Source organism: Calypte anna, chromosome 1, assembly GCF_003957555.1.
Source record: "Calypte anna isolate BGI_N300 chromosome 1, bCalAnn1_v1.p, whole genome shotgun sequence".
NCBI classification, from domain to species: Eukaryota; Metazoa; Chordata; class Aves; order Apodiformes; family Trochilidae; genus Calypte; species Calypte anna.
The window spans coordinates 168,796,841-168,817,112 of record NC_044244.1 but is presented as its reverse complement, the minus strand read 5'-3'; the positions used below and the strand labels follow the sequence as shown (position 1 = coordinate 168,817,112).

At 41.3% G+C, this 20,272-nt stretch overlaps 1 protein-coding gene across 1 annotated transcript in view; it reads left to right on the top strand.

The window, feature by feature from the left end:
- The window catches only part of NUFIP1 (nuclear FMR1 interacting protein 1), a 28,451-nt gene extending 8,411 nt beyond the window's left edge, over positions 1-20,040 (top strand). Inside the window, exons 6-10 of the mRNA XM_030469426.1 lie at positions 4,616-4,708; positions 8,607-8,869; positions 12,312-12,440; positions 14,198-14,430; positions 17,788-20,040. Of these exons, the coding sequence (XP_030325286.1) occupies positions 4,616-4,708; positions 8,607-8,869; positions 12,312-12,440; positions 14,198-14,430; positions 17,788-18,129 (1,060 nt within the window). The 3' untranslated portion in view covers positions 18,130-20,040. The remainder of the gene's footprint in view (positions 1-4,615; positions 4,709-8,606; positions 8,870-12,311; positions 12,441-14,197; positions 14,431-17,787) is intronic.
- Positions 20,041-20,272: the final 232 nt, after the last annotated feature.

Genomic DNA, 20,272 nt, shown 5'->3' with positions numbered 1-20,272 from the left:
TTGAGCAAAGGTTGTTAGAAAGGATTGTGTCAAGGCTGCTCTAGTGTTACTGCTGATCACTGAACTAACTTATGTCCCAATATAACATGGGAGTATTTCCTTGATCTTAAGTGTTGTTTGTAAATTCTCCCCCTCCTCCCCTTTTTCTTTAATCCTTTGGTGTTTTTTTGGTTCAGTTAGGTTTGACTGCTGTATTTCCTTGCAGTACATCTTATAGGCTGAGTGTGTGCTTAATAAATGAAGGTCAGTACTGTCCACACCACCACTTGTAATTAACTTGTCATTCTCTAGTTGAATAATGATTATCCTAAAGTAGCTTGGAATCCTCCCTGGTGTTGCATTCATAGTAGTTAAATATGTAATAAGGGAAAGAATTTCTTAGGTCCTGGTAAAAGTAGAGAAGCAAAGTGGAAGGAATGTTGGTAGATCAAGGTAAACACAGGTACAGTAAAATTTACTCTGAACTGCAGGGATGCATTAGCAATAAAACTGCCTCAGCTAACATATGGCAGGCTCACACTGTAGATACAGTGCTTGATAAAATGCCTGGGAATTTTAAACCAGGATTTTATCCACTCACTGTTGGGAGATCTTTGTTCCCTTTGGGCTTTCCACATCCCCTTTGCTGTTGGTTGTGTGTATGCAATCAAGGGCAGCTCAAGAAATTACTGAGGTAATTTGATCACAGTGCTGTCCCCATAAAGATGATGAACTTGTGTAGCTCTCAATTCCGAAATCCATTGTGTAAACACTGTTATATAAACAGTTCTCTTTTCTTTCTCTTTCTAGATATTGGCAGTTATGTTTTTTCCATTGCTTGGTAAGAGCTGGTTTACTCTGAGGTTTATATGAGCAAGATAGAGAACATGGCCTATGAAACATGTATGACTCTGGCTAGTGCACTCGTTTATTGGAAAAAAAATACCTATTCACTGAGGCACACATTAGTAATTATGCTCAGTGTTGCTGTTTCCTGTCTCTGGAAGCTTAGGATATCCTTCATCTGCATGTCACTTTGTTGGTGTGTGTATATAATATACTCATTTAGCCTGAAAACTAGTTTTCTGGTGTTACCCTGGCAACTTACACTAAAAAACTTCTAGTTTGGATTATGGAAGTGTCTATGGTTGGAAACAGCAGCTGCTGTGAAATGGGACTTCTTTCTTGGGCTTCTCATGAAATCTCCTGTGCCAGGCCATAAAGCCTTGGTTTAACATCCTCATTTTACAATAAGTTGCCTTTGTTCACAAAGCTTCTGTGATGACTGCTGAAGCTGTATTCAAGCTCTGACAAGTTTTTTGCAGGACCTAATAGCCGGGCTACTTCTGCTTCAGTGGTGTGTGTATAGGTAACATTTTAAGAACCTCGTTTTATTAGGGGAGAGCATAACTTCTGAGGAGGGTTCAAACCCAAGTCAGCTCATTGGATTTTAACATGCCCTTCTGTATTGAGAGATTCAGTGCAGGCTGTTTCTTCTTCATTGTCACACCTCTGTTTAGTCTTCCTGAATTTAGTTTTCCTGAATAAGAATTCTCTGTATTAAAAAAGAAATCATTTGTTTATTTATTTATTACTTCTTTTGAGTACTTGTGGATGTTGATAGTCAAGTTAGCAAATCCTGCCATAAAATTTTACCTGAAGACCATAGTGGTTTTGGTGTAGGCATCTCTCTGCTTAGCATCCAGTTGAATTTTGCTGCCTCTGTGGGTTGATCTAGCTGCTTCTAGGAGGTGCAGACTGCTCTGCTGAGGCTGTAGTACCTGGTGAGTTGTGGAGTTGTACTGGGGTGGGTGAATAGGGTGAATGGGTGGGTCCACCCCTTACTCATTGCATGGACAAGTGGGATTGACTTGTCCAAGTCCCACCAGAACCCACTGGTGGGCTTAGTCCAGCCTTGTCCTTGCACAGAACACCTGGGAAGGAATGAACCCAGTCTGCTTTAAATTGAGTCCTGTGGACTTGAATATCCAGAGCTTAATGCCCACCAGGCCCTTAGATGGAGAGTGGACTAAGAGGTGCTCGTTTGCTCATTGTGAGTGAAATCAAACCCTGCACATGTGATGTCAAAATAGGTCCCTTTTCTGCACAAGGTAAAGGCAGTGAGTAAAATGCCATTTGAAAAGAGCTGGAGAAAATAAATCATAGAATCATAGAATTGGCTGGGTTGGAAGGGACCTCAGAGATCACCGAGTCCAACTTGAGACCGTGCCCTCTTGTCTTGCTGAGAGTTGCCTGGGAAAAGAGACCAACCCCCCCCTGGCTGCCCCCTCCTTTCAGGGAGTTGTAGAGAGTGATGAGGTCTCCCCTGAGCCTCCTCTTCTCCAGGCTGAACACCCCCAGCTCCCTCAGCCTCTCTTCATAGGGTCTGTGCTCGAATCCCTTCACCAGCCTGGTTGCCCTCCTTTGGACCTGCTCCAGGACCTCAATCTCCTTCCTGAACTGAGGGGCCCAGAACTGGACACAGGACTCCAGGTGTGGCCTCACCAGGGCTGAGTACAGGGGCAGAATCACTTCCTTGGACTTGCTGGCCATGCTGTTCCGGATACAGGCCAGGATGCCATTGGCCTTCTTGGCTACCTGGGCACACTGCTGGCTCATGTTCAGCTTCCTGTCAATCCAGACTCCCAGGTCCCTCTCTGCCTGGCTGCTCTCAGCCACTCCGTGCCCAGCCTGGAGCTCCCCATGGGGTTGTTGTGGCCAAAGTGCAGGACCCAGCACTTGGCCATGTTGAACCTCATCCCGCTGGAATCAGCCCAACTCTCCAGTCTGTCCAGGTCCCTCTGCAGAGCCCTCCTGCCTTCCAACTGATCCACACTCCCCCCAGCTTAGTGCGAATTTGCACTCTAGGTGGTTGTAGGGATGCTTTTGCAGGCAGTCTCAGTCTTGTGACTTCAGCTGCCTGTGTCAACTGGAAGGGTGGTTTAGGAGAAATCTCTCAGTCTTGGCAATGAATGGAAAAGCATTTATGGAGTCCATTACAGTGGGGGAGGGAGTGGTAACTCATAGGAATTAAAGTGGGAGGCAGTCATGTCTCAAATCATGGTGTGAGAGCATGTCTGAGTATGTCCTTAATCAGCATAACTATAGGAGTTCTTTGAAGACCTTTTGCTCCATGATTAGGGGTCTTCCCTTATGTCTTAAAAAGAACAAAACAAAACAAAATTTTAAGATCCATTTGGGACTCTTTCGAGCATAAAGTACTTATTTTATAGCTCCCTCTCCTCCTATGAGCTTTCCTTGTATGAAAGAAAGCACCTTATCCTGCAATTGTGAAGAGGTGCCTAGTGCAGGGGTCTTTGTCAGTGTGCAGCTCTTGAGATTAAATTATTGATTGCACATTTGCTGTGTGCTGGGAGTGTCATAATGGATGAGTGAACGCAGCTAACAGTGAGAGCAGAGATAAAACATCACATCCCTATGCTCACTTGAACTCTATGGTGGGTTTCTGGGAGAAATCCAATGAAAATAGACATTTAAAGCTCTCGTTTAAATCCTCTTAAAGGAGACAAGTTCTGTAGTGTGTTTAGGTGTGTCCCATAGGAAATGGTTCTCATCTTTTTCCCTCGGTATGTGGTGAAAGCTGTCTTGCATCAATCTGACACTTAACATTCATGTTGTAAAACACTGAAGATGCCTGTGATAAGATTAAATATTTAAAGAAAGATATGTGTCTTTTTTTGATAGCTGTATTTAGCGAGTAGCTGTTCCAAGTTTCTTGTTATTCCATTTTAATAGACTTATCAAATATTTATACTTTGTGTTTCTATCCAGAAGCTGGTGGGGGTGCACGTGTGTTTCTCATTTACTGCTTTTATCTGAGAGCACTGGGATTTCACTAACTAATGTTTATAGAGCAATTGGTGTAGCCATTTTGGGGCTTTGACAGTAATTTGCAGCAGGCTTTGCATGTTAGAACCAGTGTGGTGTTCATCTGTAGGGAGGGAGGTGGGGAATAGGAGAGAGGGGTGGTTTGGGACATGGTTATTAACAGTGGAATTGTTTTGATCTGCATGACTTAGCAATTTTTCTTGAAGCTGGAATTAAAAAGACACAGTAATTTTTGGTGAACTAGATGTCAGTGTGCAAGCACAATACTGAATATTGCTCAAGAGGAAACTTGTGTGCTTTTCCTTAGCTGCCATGTCAAAGAAATCTTGTGTTCCCAGAAGCTGTTCTTATAACCTTTTTATATTACAAGAACTTAGCAGCTGGTTTGCTAAAGGCATGGTGAACCTTTTAAGCTCATTCAAATACTTCAGTAGAAGCACTATAAAAAATAAAATTGCAGGAATAAATCCATGGTTATATGTAGGTAAGGGCAGGCAGAGGGTCCAGAAGCATAACTAAACTGATTTTCTGTAGCTTGTTTGATGGTTTGGTAAATTTAATCATGCCAATTTTTTAGTTATTTTTTTTTTCCCCATCTGAATATGTAAGCATAAATGGACTCGGGTTTCTTTTCCTCACCAATGCCTTTTTAAGAAGGAAACAGTCAAACTTCCATGAAGCTTTTTTTAAATCTATTGAGTTTATAGAGTATGCTAGGTTGGTAAAGGGGGGAATTGACAAAGTAGAGTGAATCATTTAAGAGCCAATGACTTTTTTTTTCTTCTAGAAATTTTCCTACTTTGGCAAACATTGAAAGGAAGAAGACGATGCAGATGCAGAAGGAAGAAAGGGGAGAAGTTCTAACAACCCAACAGTTTGGGTAAGCATTTTGAAAGAAGCTTATTGCTTTCCTCCTAATGGGTTGAGAAGTAAACTCACTGGAGTCTCCCAGTACTGACTCCTTCCACTGTACACACCATCTATCTGCCTTTTAACAGGGGTCAGGTCATTTACCAAGCTGCAGATGTAATGTTCTTTTGTTTACAGTGCTTTCTAGTCCACTTCAGTTAGATTAAACAATTGTATTTGAAATCTAATGTTCTTGCTGAATTCTGCACTCAGGCCTATTTGAGAAAACCAGATTCTAGTTCTGTGTAACCTTGGTCTCTGAAAAGGGAATAATGGGGGTGGAGAAAACATACTGAATCCCCATGCCTTAATGCCTGAAAATGGCCAAGAGAGATTTTATGAGTGGATTTGTGTTCTTAATCTCTCCTTTTAGATGATAAATCAATAATCAGATGAAGGGGGGTGTAAGAGTTTATCTTCATTGTTAAAGTAGCACTACTTTCTTCTACCCTCCATTATCTTTATCAGTCTGCTACCTTTGTTCTGAGCCTAATCCTTACCCTCTTGGATTTTTATCTGTTCTGTCACATTGTGAATTACATTCCAGTATGGTCCTTGTTCTTTTCTTCTCAGTGCCAATGTTATGTGAAATCAGCTGGCTTCATTAGCTCTACTTTAGGGCCTGTGGGAAGACTTTTAAAAAAATGTTGTAATGATGCAACCTCATAGAATATCACTTGTTCACTTGTTCAGACTGGAGCAACTGAGCTGGAAGGCAGGAACAGACTCAGTTCTAAGGGGCTCTTGCTAAATACTGTTTGCTGCTGCATGAAATTGAAGCTAGAGCTTGCCTAGTTTGTTTCATTGTAGGATTTTAATTTTTTTTTTTGTGGTGGTGGTGGTGTTTTGGGTTTTTTAGGGGTAATACCAAACAAAATAAAACTTCCACCAGGGTAAAGCAGCTGAGCTAGTGCAGAATAGGGTTAATGCCAAACTAGTGTAATTTGTTAAATGGTTACCTTGCAATTGCCTTGGTGCAGAACATTCTTCAGAAGATGAAACACTTGTCCACCTCCTCCAACTATTTGCCTTTCATGACTGTGGAAGGAAAGGTTTGTAAAAGGCTGAAGCTTCCTTCAAAGGATATAAAGTTGCAGAAGTGCTTTGGACACCAGGAACTGAACCAAGGCATTGAGACTGAGTCTACAAACATACCTAAGACTATGTTTGGAGATTCTTAGGAGCAAAGATGAGTTTTTCTTGCCAGAGTAACAAACTGTTCCGTGTCTACAGGTTTCTTTGGTAACTCTCTTGGCTGTGAGTCAGGTGCTTTATGTATTCTTAAATGTCCATCAGTAATTCCATACTGTTACACTTGTTAATACCTTTATATCTGGAAAATTGCCTGGAAAAACAGCTGTCAAATTACATGTGGTTTGATTTTATTTAGCGACCTTTAACTCTGTTTGATTTTAGAAATCCCTTCTTTTTTCCCCTCCCTTCCCAGTGATTCTAGCCCTATAGACTGCTGCAAAGAGCTGTCATTTCTGCTTTGTACATCAACAGTAAAGATTCTGGAATTGTTGCTTATCTGGCAAATTACTGATGCACGGGGCAAAAATAGAATACAGCTTGTTCTCTGCAAGCTGTACTGTTAAAGCAAATAGCTAAGCAAGATCTAGAAAGGATTAGATACTTAACACTTCTGTGGCACTTTCCATTTGTGGTTCTCTGAAGTGCTTTACAGCTGCTAATTCAGCATCCCTGTGTGTGAGATTAGAGATGCAGAAGGACCACTCTGATAGTCTGTCTGGTGTCTTGCAACAGCTGATTAATAGCACACAGCTCTTTATCCCCTTTGAATGGGAAGTGAGGAGTAGTCTGTCTTTGACTAGGGAAAGGCAGGAGACAGATGCCAGGCAGACCTTTTTTGGGATGTGCTTGTGACCTTCCTGGGAGTTTCTTCCTGGGTGTTTGAGGCCCCAGGAAAATCACATTGTTGGGGTTTTTTTAACCCTTGGTCAAGGACAACGCCTCTAATTGAGCCAGTATTTGCTCAATACCTTTGGTGTTATGCAACAACATCTTGAATTTAGAGCCTGATTGTACAGATTCAGAAATGCAGGTTTCTGGCTAGGTGGAACTGCTTTATGAGAGCTAATATTAGCTTAATTTTGTGGATGAGAGACATACACAGGAAGGTGGTGGCTTGCCTCTTGTGCCACAGGAGCACTGTGGTGGATGATGCTATTTAGGCTGAGCAATCAGCATTAGACACTGTCATAAAATAACTGTAGAATGAAATGTTTTGGCTATATAAAGCCATTTTGATTGCTGTGGCAGGCCATGTTCTCTCAAGAAGGACTTGCTTAGCCTGAGAAGTTATGGAGCAGAGGAATATTGGTAATGGGAGTCTTTCAGCACAAGCAACGAAGTGGGTGGCTTGGAAGGGCTGTCTGATGGAGGTCTACAAAATTACAAAGGTGGGAAGAGGTGAATAGAATGCAGCTGGACACTGTTTCGTGTAACCTGAAAAGGATGGGGGTTTAACATGGACCATTTGAGACACCAGGATTAAGACAAACCAAAAGAAGTTCTATTTCATATAATACTAACACCCTGCTGCAGTATTTCAGGGGGGGCAAACATTCACACAGCATTCCATGACAGGAGACACAAAACCATCAGTGTCTTGGGAGTATCTCTAGCCAGAGAGGGTCTCTAAGTGATACACCATAGAAAAATTAGCAGAAAGGTGTTCTGTTCACCATGCTTTTATGGTCTTTTTTTTTTTTCCTTCCTCACATGTTCCACTAGCTGCTTATCAGTGACAGGGCACCACGTTAGGAATACACCTATGGGACTCTGCTTGCAAATGGCTCTATAGCCAGGGAGAAGTTTCAGGAAGAAACTCTTGCCCAAGTGTGGCATTATATGACTGGCTAGGGATAACAGGACCTCTGCCATGGTGTAGGTGAGGCTGAGGGAGAGAGTACTGAGCATGGGGTTCGTTCAGGATAATAAATCCTGCATGTCTTTTGTGGTGGTAATGTGCTGTTGTTTAGTTCTTTAGTTGTTTTGCTGAGAGAAGTTTCTGTTGCTTGAAAATAATATTTTCAGGAGGCTTGCTTAGGTGGTCCCTTCTACATTCTCATTCCTGTCACACCTATTCTTGTATCTATAGACTTTGAGAGTTTAAGCTCTCCAAGTATGTTCCTATAAGCTTCTAACTTATAGGATAACCTGGATGATCATGGGAACATGGAATATTAGTGGAACCACCATGTTGGGATCTTCCCGTATTTTGAGACTTTTTAAATTTTGCTTTTTAAAAAAATCCATTGTCCCAATGAAAGTTGCTTTGATTATTTTTCCATTGAGTGAGGAAGTTGAGTGGCTCGTTATTTGGCAGCAGGAGTAGGTGACATCATGGTGACTGATGGTGTCAGATGGCTGAATGGATTTAGTGCAGCAAAATCCTTCTCTGAGCTGTGTCTGGAAAAAGGAGATTTCAGCAGTGGGAGAACGTGTATAGTAGATGCTTCATTCCATGTTCCCCTTATTTTGAATGACTTAATTGCTTCAGTGAGGGGGCTGTTGGTTGACTTCATCACGTGAAAACAGTGTCCTCACACTGCAGGTGATCAAGGAATTTGCTTAGCTCATACAACCTTTGCCCTGTTAAAGAGATAAAAGTCATGAATTTAAACCTCCTCATGTAGGTTCCAGTTTTGTCACATTGCCCTGCCAGTGAGATGAGCTCTGAGTGCCTGTCTGGTCTGTCACCACATGTTAGCTGAGCTGGAATAAGTCCTGGCATCATGCTGTGTTGCTGAACCTTAAATTTGGGCTGGGGGTGTTTGGTTATGTCAGTTGCATCTATTCTCATTGCTTGTCTTTTATATGAGCTTTGCCTTTGTATTCTCCAGCAAAATGAAGGGAATGTGGAAAGCTGCAGATAGCCAAGAGAGGCATGGACAGCAAGGAAGACAAAGGAGGAGACAAAGGCGCCCATTTTGGAAGAAATTTAGGGAAAACGGTGGTGATCATAATGCACACAGAACTCCAAATGAAACCAACAGACCAGAAAACAGCACGTGTGAAAAGGATCATGAAAACCAGCATGCTTTGGAAGCTCAGCCACACGTGAAGGATGTGGACCCTCTCAGTCTTCTGGCAAGCAGTGATGTTGGTAAGTTGAAGGAACTTGGAGAAATTTTTAGTAACCTTGCTGAAGCAATCAGTGACTTTCTGCATAACTAGCAGCTTCTGGGGAGAGCCAGGAATTCCCAAAAACAGTGTCCCTAACTGAAAGATGGCTAAGTATGCATATTTAAAATGGGAAAACTCTTACTAGAAGATTGACACAAGCTTTTATGGTATTGGTGGAGAATACTGGGGAGCCTGTAATACCTTATTGTTACTAACAAAAACGCCCAGGATTGCAGTATTGTGGCTAGAATAGGGAGAGGGCAAACAGAGTCAAAAGCCTCAAGGTAGCCCAACATCCCTGTGCCTAAAACACGCACTTAGGACTTAATTTAGAATGGAAATTTTAATTGAGGGATATCCTCATTCAGGACATTTTCATCTACGAAAATTCCCAGTGTGATTATTGTGAAAGAGTGAGTCAGTGCTTTATCTAATGGAATTGGAGTAAATCTTGCATTTTGGGGAGCTTCTGCCCTAGAGAGCTTGGCCAATTGTGGAGGAGACTGCTCCTCTACAGAGGAGCAAAGGTGTAGAGGCCTTTGGTTCTGTCTGACTGAATTCATGTCAGACATGAATTATCTGTGGTAGGAAGAGCTACAACCAGTAGAGTTGGCTGAGATAAGGTTTGGAAAGGAGCTGAAATGCAAAGCCATTGAAGAGGAAGAAAAATTCTGAGTTGGAAAAGCAAATAGAAGAATGTTTAAGATACCACGAGCACTGAACACTTGTACATACATTTGTTCACAAGTCAAGTTGATCATATTATAAACACACAGTACTTCTATGTCTTCGTGACTTTTCTGTGGGAATTAGAATTACTTCAACAACCAAATTACTTTTTTAAAGAACATTAAATATCAATTCGTGGTTTTGAAAATAGCAGTATTTAGAATGTGAAAACGAACGGATTTTCTTGTACAAGGTAAGTGAATTACTTAAAATGTCAGCATTTTTCTTTTTAATTCTGATTTTTCTATTACCTAATTTACTCTTGATATTCTCCATATGTGTGTGTTCTCAGAAGTATGGCTGCCTAGGTTTCTGGGTTTTGGGTTGGGTTTTTTTGTGTGCATTCCTTGTTTCCACATGCTGGCAGCAATATAAAGTTGAGATATAACTATTTATAATACAGTATAATTATAACTATTTATAATATAGTCAGCTGTTATACATATGTAGAATATGTTCTTAGATATGCTCTTAGAATACGGTATTTAAGCTGACTTATACTCTAGCTATTTTTAGCAAAAAGGGTAGAATGCATCCCCTGGAAAGATGTCTGATGCTGAGTTTTTTCCTCTTGAAAATGTAATCTTCAATTAGTGGGAACAAGAACTCAATATCCCTTTGCAATTTGTTTATTCCACTAATCTCTCTGTGTTGGGAAACTTAAGCATGCTTAAATATAACTATTTCCCCACAGCATCTGTGTTTTACTTAATGATAAAAAGTCTAATTATACCAAAGCACAGCTAGTTCCTTCTGTTATAATAGGTAGAAAAGGGATGTAGTTCTTGCTTATTACACATTATTAAAGCTAGTTGCAGGTCTTTTTATGCTATTGAGAGATAGACATATTAAAACACAATATAGCTAAGTAAAATTTGAAAAAAATCACACAACTCAAGTCCATGATTTTATTGTATAGGCACACTTTGAGTATTTAAACCTTTCTAACAGGAGCAGCCAGTTCTCTAGAGTGAATGTATTTTCTGCATAATGAATTCAGTTAAGTTCTTTTTAAGTGTCTGGATCCTTCAAAGCTAAGAAATTTAATGAGAGATGAGAACTTTTTTTTTACAATTTATAGGCAAAACCAAGGTAGGATAAAGAGCCTGTCTGTAAAATGCTAAGGGATCTTCTCTATATAGTTATACTCAGTGGTACATAATGCTTCCTCCAAACAGTTTACTCTCAAGGAGAAAATATATTCCCATAAATGTTTTCCTAACTTGCTAAAAAGCAAAATAAGAGCAGTTCTTTAAAATGTAAGGAAAATAAAAAGCCATAGTATGTGGCTTAGATAGAAAAAAAGTAGCAATGAATCAAAATAGCCTGAGTTAAATGCTGTTTTTTTAATGCTTATGCATGTGCAGGTGCTATGTATTCTCCATTAGAAAACTGCACTGCATTTAGCATGACCTCCCAATATAATTGCAAAGTGATATTATTAATAAATCTGTGAGGATCACTCTTTCTCAAAAAGAGCTCAGAGTAAAAGCAAGCAGGTAAGTAGTTTAGATAAATACCTGTGTATTTAAAAACACATTTCAGATAACTACTTATTAAAGTTATTTTTCTCATTCTTGAGAATGATCTCAAGTGAGTCAAATTGCCAATCATTATTGGTGTATTAGAAGAGAATACATAATAACACTTGTGATTTCAAAATAAAGATCTCAAAAGTATTAATTTCAGTAAAATCTTAAGAATTGTGAGGACAGGGGATGGCAGAGAGCACACCTCTTTCTCTGTGAAGGTAAGATTGCAACCAGTCTTTTCCTACCAGACTCAACAGGCTAGTTTCTTAAAAATATTTCTCTTGTAGTGTTTTGTGTGTGTACATTGGAAATTTATTACTGAAAAACATTTTCTGGTTTTCTTGCTAACTTAAGCACTGTTCACCTGAGAGTGTTTCCAAGATTTTAGCACATATATTTTGTTTCAAACTAAATCCATCACAACTTTGCCTGTTTATTGTTAATCTTTTTCTGCTATGGCTCTGCTTTCCTAGTATCCTCAATTTGATAAATTTTGGTCAACTTGCCTCCTGTCTTCCCAGTGTTCTCTTTTGGGCTATCTAGAAACTAATACCTCATTTACTTGTGTGTGTCTGTAATGCTTTGTGGGGATTCAAGTATCAAAAAAGTCTGAAGTACAGCTGAAAAGCAATCATCTAATATGTAGCCTTGGTGCTCGATGTCCCTTCTGAACTTTTTTTTATGAACCAAAAATTTCTTTGCTCTTAAATTCTCACTTTGAATGAGCCCAATTCTCCATTCTCACCAGCCCTTCCCCAAGTGGCTTTTGACTCCTTTTCCACCACCTCCCACCTCTGCAGAAAGGCTTCAAAACACATTATGAAATACTCTGTCTCTCTCTTTACCTATGCTTCATAATAAAAATTATAATTATGTTTGTTATGTGAAGCAAGAACCAGAGAGCTCAAGCTCTTCACAAAATTTTCTGCTTCCGTGGCTTTGCTGGCAGGACTGCAAACCAGTGGTGAGACAGCTTTACCACCAAGTGACTGTAGAGGGTAGGCAAGTGTGGGTTTTTTCTGGGAGTCCGTGGTGTTGAGCACTGATGGCCAAGGTTGAACTTGTGTAGTGGGGAGATGGGGATGTGGAAGAAAGGCAAGGCTGGCTGTGGGGGTGCAGGAGTGTTGGGACAAATCCCTCTTGCTTTTTCTCTCCTTGCAGAATCCGACAAGGATGAAGCAGCAGCTGAGGATGGGAAGCAGGGATTGACTGTTGCTCCCAGGCTGGTCACCTCTGCCCTGACTGCACTGTCAGCCAACTATGGGAGTGCATCTGACAGTGAGCCTGAAGGTGTGTAGGAGCATCTCCTCTCCCCTTGCCCGCTCCCCTTGCCCGCTCCCCTTGCCCGCTCCCCTTGCCCGCTCCCCTTCACCGCTCCCCTGTGTTGCTTCACTGGAGCTGTGAACAATGATAAAACTTGACCACAAATTACCCTTCTTTAGGAAGGGTTGGGGGGGGGGCTCCACCTCTCCTGTGTTCGTTTGCCATCTCCCATCCCATTGTCCAGCCCTTGTGTATTTGTAAATACAGCATTTATAAGGGCAGTAGCTCAGATGTAGCTCCTTATGTCTGTGTCCCTACTGCTGAAAGCTGCAGATTATCAGTCAGAACCTGTATAGTACTTAAAACTTCTTGAGAAAAAACTTGAGATCAAAAGTGTTTGGGAGGAAATACAACATGTAAACTGTGGCTTCCATTTATCAAAAGTGTTAAAGTAATGGCAGTTCAGTGGCTGTATCTCCAGAACATGAGGCTATGGAAATGCCATTTGATTTCTGGCTTGCCTACCAGTGTAATTCAGAGCTGTTTTGTACCTGTTGAGTTTCAGGTTTACACCAGTAAAGGGGGACTCTTGGTAAAAGTTATGCACAGGAATGTTTTTGTAATCTATAGAATACTGGTGTAAGTCAGTCATGCATGAAGGCAGGCTGGGAGGAGTAAAAGGGTATGCCATTTTTTCTGTGCCTCTTGTTTCCCTATTCCTCCCATCTCCCAGTTCTGAGTAACTGGATTTACTGGATGAGCCATTATACTTCCCAGTATGGTGATAGCTTCAGGTCTCAGAGAAGCACTCAGACTGACCACAGCATTTGGTGCTGACAGCTGGTGCAGGTGTCCATGTGGCCTGTCTGATGCTTTTCTTTTTTTTCCCCTAGCCATACAGCTTGCTTTAGAAAGCCTCAAACAGTTTCCTGAAAGACTGGGTGGTTTCCCTCCCTTGCTTATTTGCTTGCCCTTTCTCAGCAGCATGTCCTGGCTTGAAGTGGTGGGGGGGAGGGGGCATAAAATGTCTTTGGCTAGAGTATGTGTCATTGAATATCCCTAGCCTTTTTTCCTCTAGTTGGAGTGAAAAAAAAAAAAAAAAAGCACCCTGGCTTCAGTCTCACTTCAAATCGTGTTTGAATTGTGCCAGGTAAAAGCTGTTTTGCTCAGCCTGTGCACTAATTGCCATGGCCTTAAGTGCTTTTTCCACAGAAGGCTGCAGGGTGTTGCAGTAAGATTTGAACTTTCCAGTACTTGGATTTTGTGCTTCTCTGAGTGGATGCTTTAGTGTACTGTAGAAAAGTGCTGCTGCTCCTTGTCTGTGCAGATAATTACTGTGCCTTACTTGCCCTGGGTGGCCGACATGATGTTACAGGGAGCACCTAGCAGGGAGGGAATTGAACTTGGGCATCCTCTGCCCTAACTGCATCATGGTTGCTTTTTGCAGTCAGCTATATTGTGAAGCAGAAGCAATGCACTTCCTAAGTGAATAACAAGGCAGAGGTTTGAAAATCTGTTCAGCTCTTACTACTTCTGTTTTTCTTTGTTTATTGCAGCGTTTAAATATCTTGCTTTCCTTCCTCTGAATACTCAGAGGTTATTCTTTGTATTTTAGAAGAATCCCTAAACCAAACAAAACCCTCCCTTCCTCCAGGTAAACCTTGAGCATTCTCACATTAGGCTGTGTAGCAAGGATAGTAACTAACAAGCTGCCAGTGCCTGGGTATGTAAGCATGTTAAAGAGGCTTTTAAGTCGAGATAAAACTCTGTTCTCTTTCTTTAAGAAATCCCAGTCAAGACTGCAGCAAAAGCTGAGAAAAACCAACCTGAGCTCAGAGATACGCCTCAAACTTCTTCTGTTCCTTGGAGTCAGAACCCAAATCAAAAGAGACCAGAACATAAAAGCACAACTCTAAGAAGCTCGAATTCAAATGCACGTCCCCCCAGAGGGCCTGGCAACAGGGGCAAGAAAACAGCACCTGCCCTTCCCAAGCGCCGTCCAACTCTGCTGGAAATGGTAACAGTCTGAGTGTTTAAACTAATGCCTCCTCTACAAGTGCAGCACTATCTGTGAGCCCTTCTCCTCTTCCCTGTGGGAAATTAGAGCACTCTGTTAGCAAAGGTCCTGTCTTAAAAATAGCAAAGTGAACGTTTCACTCGGAGAAGGTATAAATGCTTGAAATACACAAATGGAAACACCCTGGTGTGCATTCAGGTCGTGACTGACTTTGGTGAGCAAGAGATGACAACTTAATCGTGTGCCTAAAATGAGCTGCACAAAGGACAAAAACCTTAATTCCTCCTTCTCCCATCCCTGTGGTTGTATCCAGTAGATTTTGTTTGTCTGCGATCCCATCAACCTTATTCTGGTCTTCCTCCCTTAGCTCCTGGCTTTGCTATTCAGCTGCCTTCCTCTGATCAAGGAGCACACAGCTTTTTTTAAGATGCTTTCAGAGATTTTGTTGGTAAGGGTGTTGGTTGAACTATAGAGTGGTGCTGAGCTGCAGCCTGCATGTACATGTGACTGGATGCATTTCTGAGTGATCTCCCTTAGTTTTGGTCCTGCTCTGGTTAGGGGGGTTGGACTTGATGATCTTCAGAGGTCCCTTCCATCCCCTGACATTCTGATTCTTTGTGTTTCTTCACTGTAGGCATGTTTAGATCAATCTGAGGAAGTGACAGCACTGGTACCCTGAAGGGCAGTTTGGTGTCTCTAAAGGGTAAAAAGGAGTTTGTAGGGGTGAGCCTGAGGTTATGATTCTGTTGTCAGTAACAGTGTTAATTATCCTCTTTGAAAGCTCAGTGGCTTTTGTTAGTATAAATAAAACTTAAAATCTTTTACTGCATTTAGTATTCAAAAGCAGTATTAGATGGGTAGACCACCATTGTGATTCTGTAAGTAGCCAGCATAAAGCTCCCCTAAAGGGAATAAAGGGAAAAATATAAATAAAGGGAAGTTTCACCATAAAGGGAGAACTTTCTGTGGGCAGAACATGGGAGAAAACAGGGTGCCCCTCACATCAGGGCTCTGAGACAGCAGAGGATGTTCAGGCAAGAAATACCTGATAAGGCACATCCCAAGCTGCAAAAGTGGAAGAAATCCCTTGATAGTCCTTTTAGAACATACTACTGTGGCTGCCAAGAATTAAAGCTCCTGGTGACCAAAAAGGAAGTGTTTGCCCTTTCTGTAGCTCCCTAAGCATGCAGTTGTCTTTATCTCTTGCTCTTCAAAGTTGTTGGTGATCAAAGCAGTGAGGATTGTAGAAAAAAGTCAGATGAAGTCCCACATGCTGAGAGAAACTGGCAGAACATATAAAGCCTGAATTGTAGCTTGCCAGTGTAGTCCATTTTACAAATTGAATTTTGGTGGGGTTTCTTTGCCTTTTTAAAGTTGCTCAAAACTGTTGTGAAAGGACGTGTGCTGTGGCTGGGAGTCAGAGGAATGGCTGAGATTTGTAGGCAGGCTTTCCAGTGCCAGGAATGGTATTAAAACCTTGAGGAAGAATTCATCCAAAACTGAGGAAATGGAATTGTTAAATAAAGGATGTTGTGTCAGTGAAATGACACAGGAAAATGAAAAAGGAAAAGAAAAGGTAGGTGAGTAGCTGCAAAAGTTTATTGGCAGTCATTTGGCAGTGAGCTTGGACACTATTAAAACATGTTTGTTGTAGCTGTGTGTTACAAACAGTAATGTGTGTTTAGACATTCTTTATGCTGACAAAATCAATGGCTTGTGTAGCATCACTCCACTGATACCCATCCCTACTTTAAAAAATATATTACAAAGATAGTCTTTGATAGGGGGGTGGCGAATCCAGCTGTTTCTCCCAGCCCAGCAAAGAGAACATCACTGTGTTGTCCCTTCTCTGCCCTGATGGGAATATTTCAGTTCAGACAGGAGGTTTCTACAGGCACATTTCAGGTGTCAGACTAAGAGGTGTAAACACCTCTTAGTAACTAGTCTAAATAGAAATACACTTTAAAGGGACTGGTTACAACACTGTTGAAACAACAAAAAAAGTCTCTATGCAATGTTGCAACCCAAATTTAGCTACACCTCCTGCAATGTGTAATACAGACCTCCTGGAAATGATCAAGTAGTTACAGATTTAGCCACTTCATTGAAATCTGTTTTGTTCAGAGTACTGCTGACAAAACGACAAAAGGCCCTTCAGTCTTCTGGCTGATTTTTTTAAATACCAAGATGAACTTCAATGAGGTTAAAGGAAATGGAGGCCTGTAGCACTTTAAGCCACTAAGTTGGTGGATTATAGCCCAAAGCAGCTACTGATATTTAAATCCACATTCTGGTATGAAACGTGCCCTTTTCTTGTATTTGTAAGTATTTTTCACTCATGGGAGTTTTCTAATGAAAAACACATGGGATATTAAATAACAGATACAGTATAACCTAGAAAGCACAGAAGATTCTAACAGACTTGCTGTCCTGATGTACTGGAATATGTGGCCTAGTATTTTAGTCCATTGTATGAGAACATAATCATCTAGGGGTGGAAATTCCTGGTATTTAGGCATATTCAGCAACATTCTCTGCCACCTGGGCAAACTGAGACCGCCAGCTTAATCCAAAGGTACCATCAGATTTGTCAGAATGTTGTACCTGCCTAGTGAAATAATGGTGATAAATGAGCAGATGGTGATAATGGTGATAAACTCTTGCACTTTGAGCATGTATTTTAAATCCTTTTCAGTTGTACAGTCACATGCCAGTACCACAGTGAGTCGTGGCCATTATGAGCCACAGTCACTGAAACTGGTGTTTGGCCACTGACCTGCTCTGCTCTAGCAGCCTGATGCTGTTCCCTCCTGGTCTCACCTCTTCTCTTACATGCTGGGCCTTTTGCTGACCCTGTCCAGTTTTTGACACACACAAATCTTAAAAAAAAAAAAAAACCGAAAAAAAAAAACCAAAAAAAACCCAAAACACAAAACAATACAAAAAGTCAGAACAGCCCCTGTTTGCTCCTAATTGTCAGGTTCATTTTCTCCAGGTTGGTGAACTGAACTGAAGCAGTAAGGGGTCTGAACAGCACAAGCTGGTGTGAGGGAGGGGACAGCAAGTCCTTAGGCCACCCAGCCCAAAGAGCTGTGCAGTAGTGCTGTCAAACACATTTGGTGGTTATGCCAAAGCCCCAGTCAGTCAGCGGGAAAGCCCCAAAAACGTGGGAATACATGGATTTCCTGTGCAGTCTCCTGCCTGTCGTGTGTGTCCCGGACTTGTGTGAGAGAGCCAACTGCTTAAATTCAGGGGTGTTCAAAACTCCTGAGTGGAGTGATGTATATTACCAGGCTTGTATCAGCTACAGAGCAGTAGAGGGGGAAATGTGCATCATCTTGTCTTCTTTCTTTCCAGTTACTGGCCCAGGACATCCGACACGAGAGGAACGTGGTTTTGCAGTGTGTTCGATACCTCGTCCGAAACAACCTGTTTGGACTTCATTTGAAAGCAGAAGCTGAGGCTGAAGCAGAGACTGAGCAGTCCTGTTCAACTGTAACTGCAGCAGAGTCTTTGGACAAACTTGATGAACCTAATTGTTCCATTAGCTCTGACCTTCAGTTAGCAGGAGGAGGAGATGATGCATTATTAATAGCCCAGGGTGAAAAAGCATCCGTGGATCATACTTCACAGATGCCTCACCTGGCAGATGAGGACATATGGGAAACCCCAGCAGTTCAGTGTAAAGAAGCACTGTAGAGGAGGTCTGTTGTGGACAATAAATCAAAGGCTCACAGTTAATACCTGACTGAGGCTTTCTGAAAGACATCAGTGTAACAAAATAATCATGAAAGTATATAATGAGAGCTGTTAAAAACAACCTCTCTGATCTGTTCTGCCCCAGGTGGCCATTTCCTTGTGAAAACAGCAATCTGCCCTGAGTAACTGCACTTCCACATGGCAGAAAGGCAGCAGTGGCACAGAGTATGATCTTCCCTAGAGTAAGTGTGGATCCCCACTTCTGAGCTTCTAGGCTCTCAATGTCTTAACTTGTTATGGAATGTGTCCATCACCAAGTAGTGGTGTGATAGGATGGATCTTACTCAGGTGAAGTCATGGTCTGGTGTGCCTGGGAGTATCTGAGTGTCCAGAAGTATTTCAGTGTAGTTTTGGTAGAGTAATTCAGAGCACATTTTTTTTCCCCTCAGCTGTTACTGATATAATATATCCAGTATAAAATGAAGAAATAAAATGGAAGATACAAATAACCTGGCTTTAAAAGTACTGCTTGCACTAGGAGCCATCTTCTCTTTGAATGGATGTTAACTGAGCAGAGAAATGGAAATGAGGGTGTAGTCTGATGCAAGGAGCCTTTAAAAAAACCCCCAAAACTGTAAAGATAAAACAGCTGCTAACTGCTTGCATCAGTACTAGGTTGCTGGTTGACCTCAGGTACCCAGTATTAAGCCTTGGGCATTAACTGCTGTTGCAGTCATTGCCTAATACAAAAAACTCTGGATGCAAACTCTTAGTATGAAGAATATAATCAAAGTTTAGAAAGCTTATCAGGAGTTACTGGTTTGTCCCTTTTTAGTACGCTTTGGGAATTTACTAGGTGGCCTTCTGGATTAATGTCTTCCATGGTACAGTGTTACAATGCTTCTACAGCATCTGGTGGCTTGTTTTGTTTTTTTTTCATTGATTTTTGTATACATCTGTGGTGTTATGAGCACGAAAAAGCATTAGCCAAGGTTTAGAAACAAGTTTAGTCTTTTGATTACATTTGTCTGAATTATTCTTGTCAAGGGCAGATGTTGGCTTCTCACACGGACACTGAAAATAAAAACCACCTTTTAAAATAGATTTTGATAGTAGATTTAGATAAGCTGTTATCAAGACTTTCACTTCAGAATCTGCTCTTTGTCTTTTAGTCCTGGCTACATGTTGGAGTTAAATCTCAGGGACTGATTTTATTCCTTCGTTCTTTGGTAGAAGTTTATCCTTCCACCATACAGAGACTCACGTGGGGTGGGGTTTTTTTGTTGCCTTATTTTCTTTCCTCTAGTTCCTTAACTTGAGCCATCCATCTCATTTGTGGTGCACAGGCAACCAGAAATGGCTGAAAATTTTGTCCCACTGCTCCGTTATTTATAGCTACAACTACATACTGTGTTTGTAATGCACTGTCTAAATTTATGGAATTATATAAATATCAACACCCTTGTAAAAATTGTGTGTCTCAATAATATATGTGCAGAATAGAAGCAGTGATCATAAACATTTGTATTTCCAAGGCTGGTGATTCATTCTTCCCGTGATGGTCCCACGAGTCATCTCAATCTCACTGACTTGCTTACAGCTCTTACAGTTTTACTGCCATGAAAGTACCAGCAAAGGACTCTGAGCCACAGAGATCTGGCACTCGGGCAGAACCTGGTTTCAGAGGGGTTCCAGAACTGTTGCATGGGCAACAGCTGCAGGAAAAGAAATGGATGTCTTAGGATTGCTACTAACTTGCACTTTAAACAACCCTTCACATGCTTCTGTTCCTGTCAAGTTGATGGCAGAGTTTGCTTTGACTGTACGTTCTGACCTTGTGTTTAAAAAAAAACCAAACAGCATAACAACAAAACCTTTAATCTGAATTCTTTATACTCTTGTCATTATGGACTTAAGGATATTAAACTTTCATACAAAACCAAAAAGCTTTGTCAGAAGAAAATCTTTTTAAAGTCTATTTCATGTAAATAGCAAAAGGTTTCTTTTGAGGGAGAGGTGGGTACCAGGCATGAATCAGGAGGTTTCAGCTGGGACTTGTTGCATACATGCAGGATTGGTGCTGCTCTTTTTGCCAACTCATTTAGGACAAAAAAACCAGTGATGTTAAACCTTGAATTGCAGT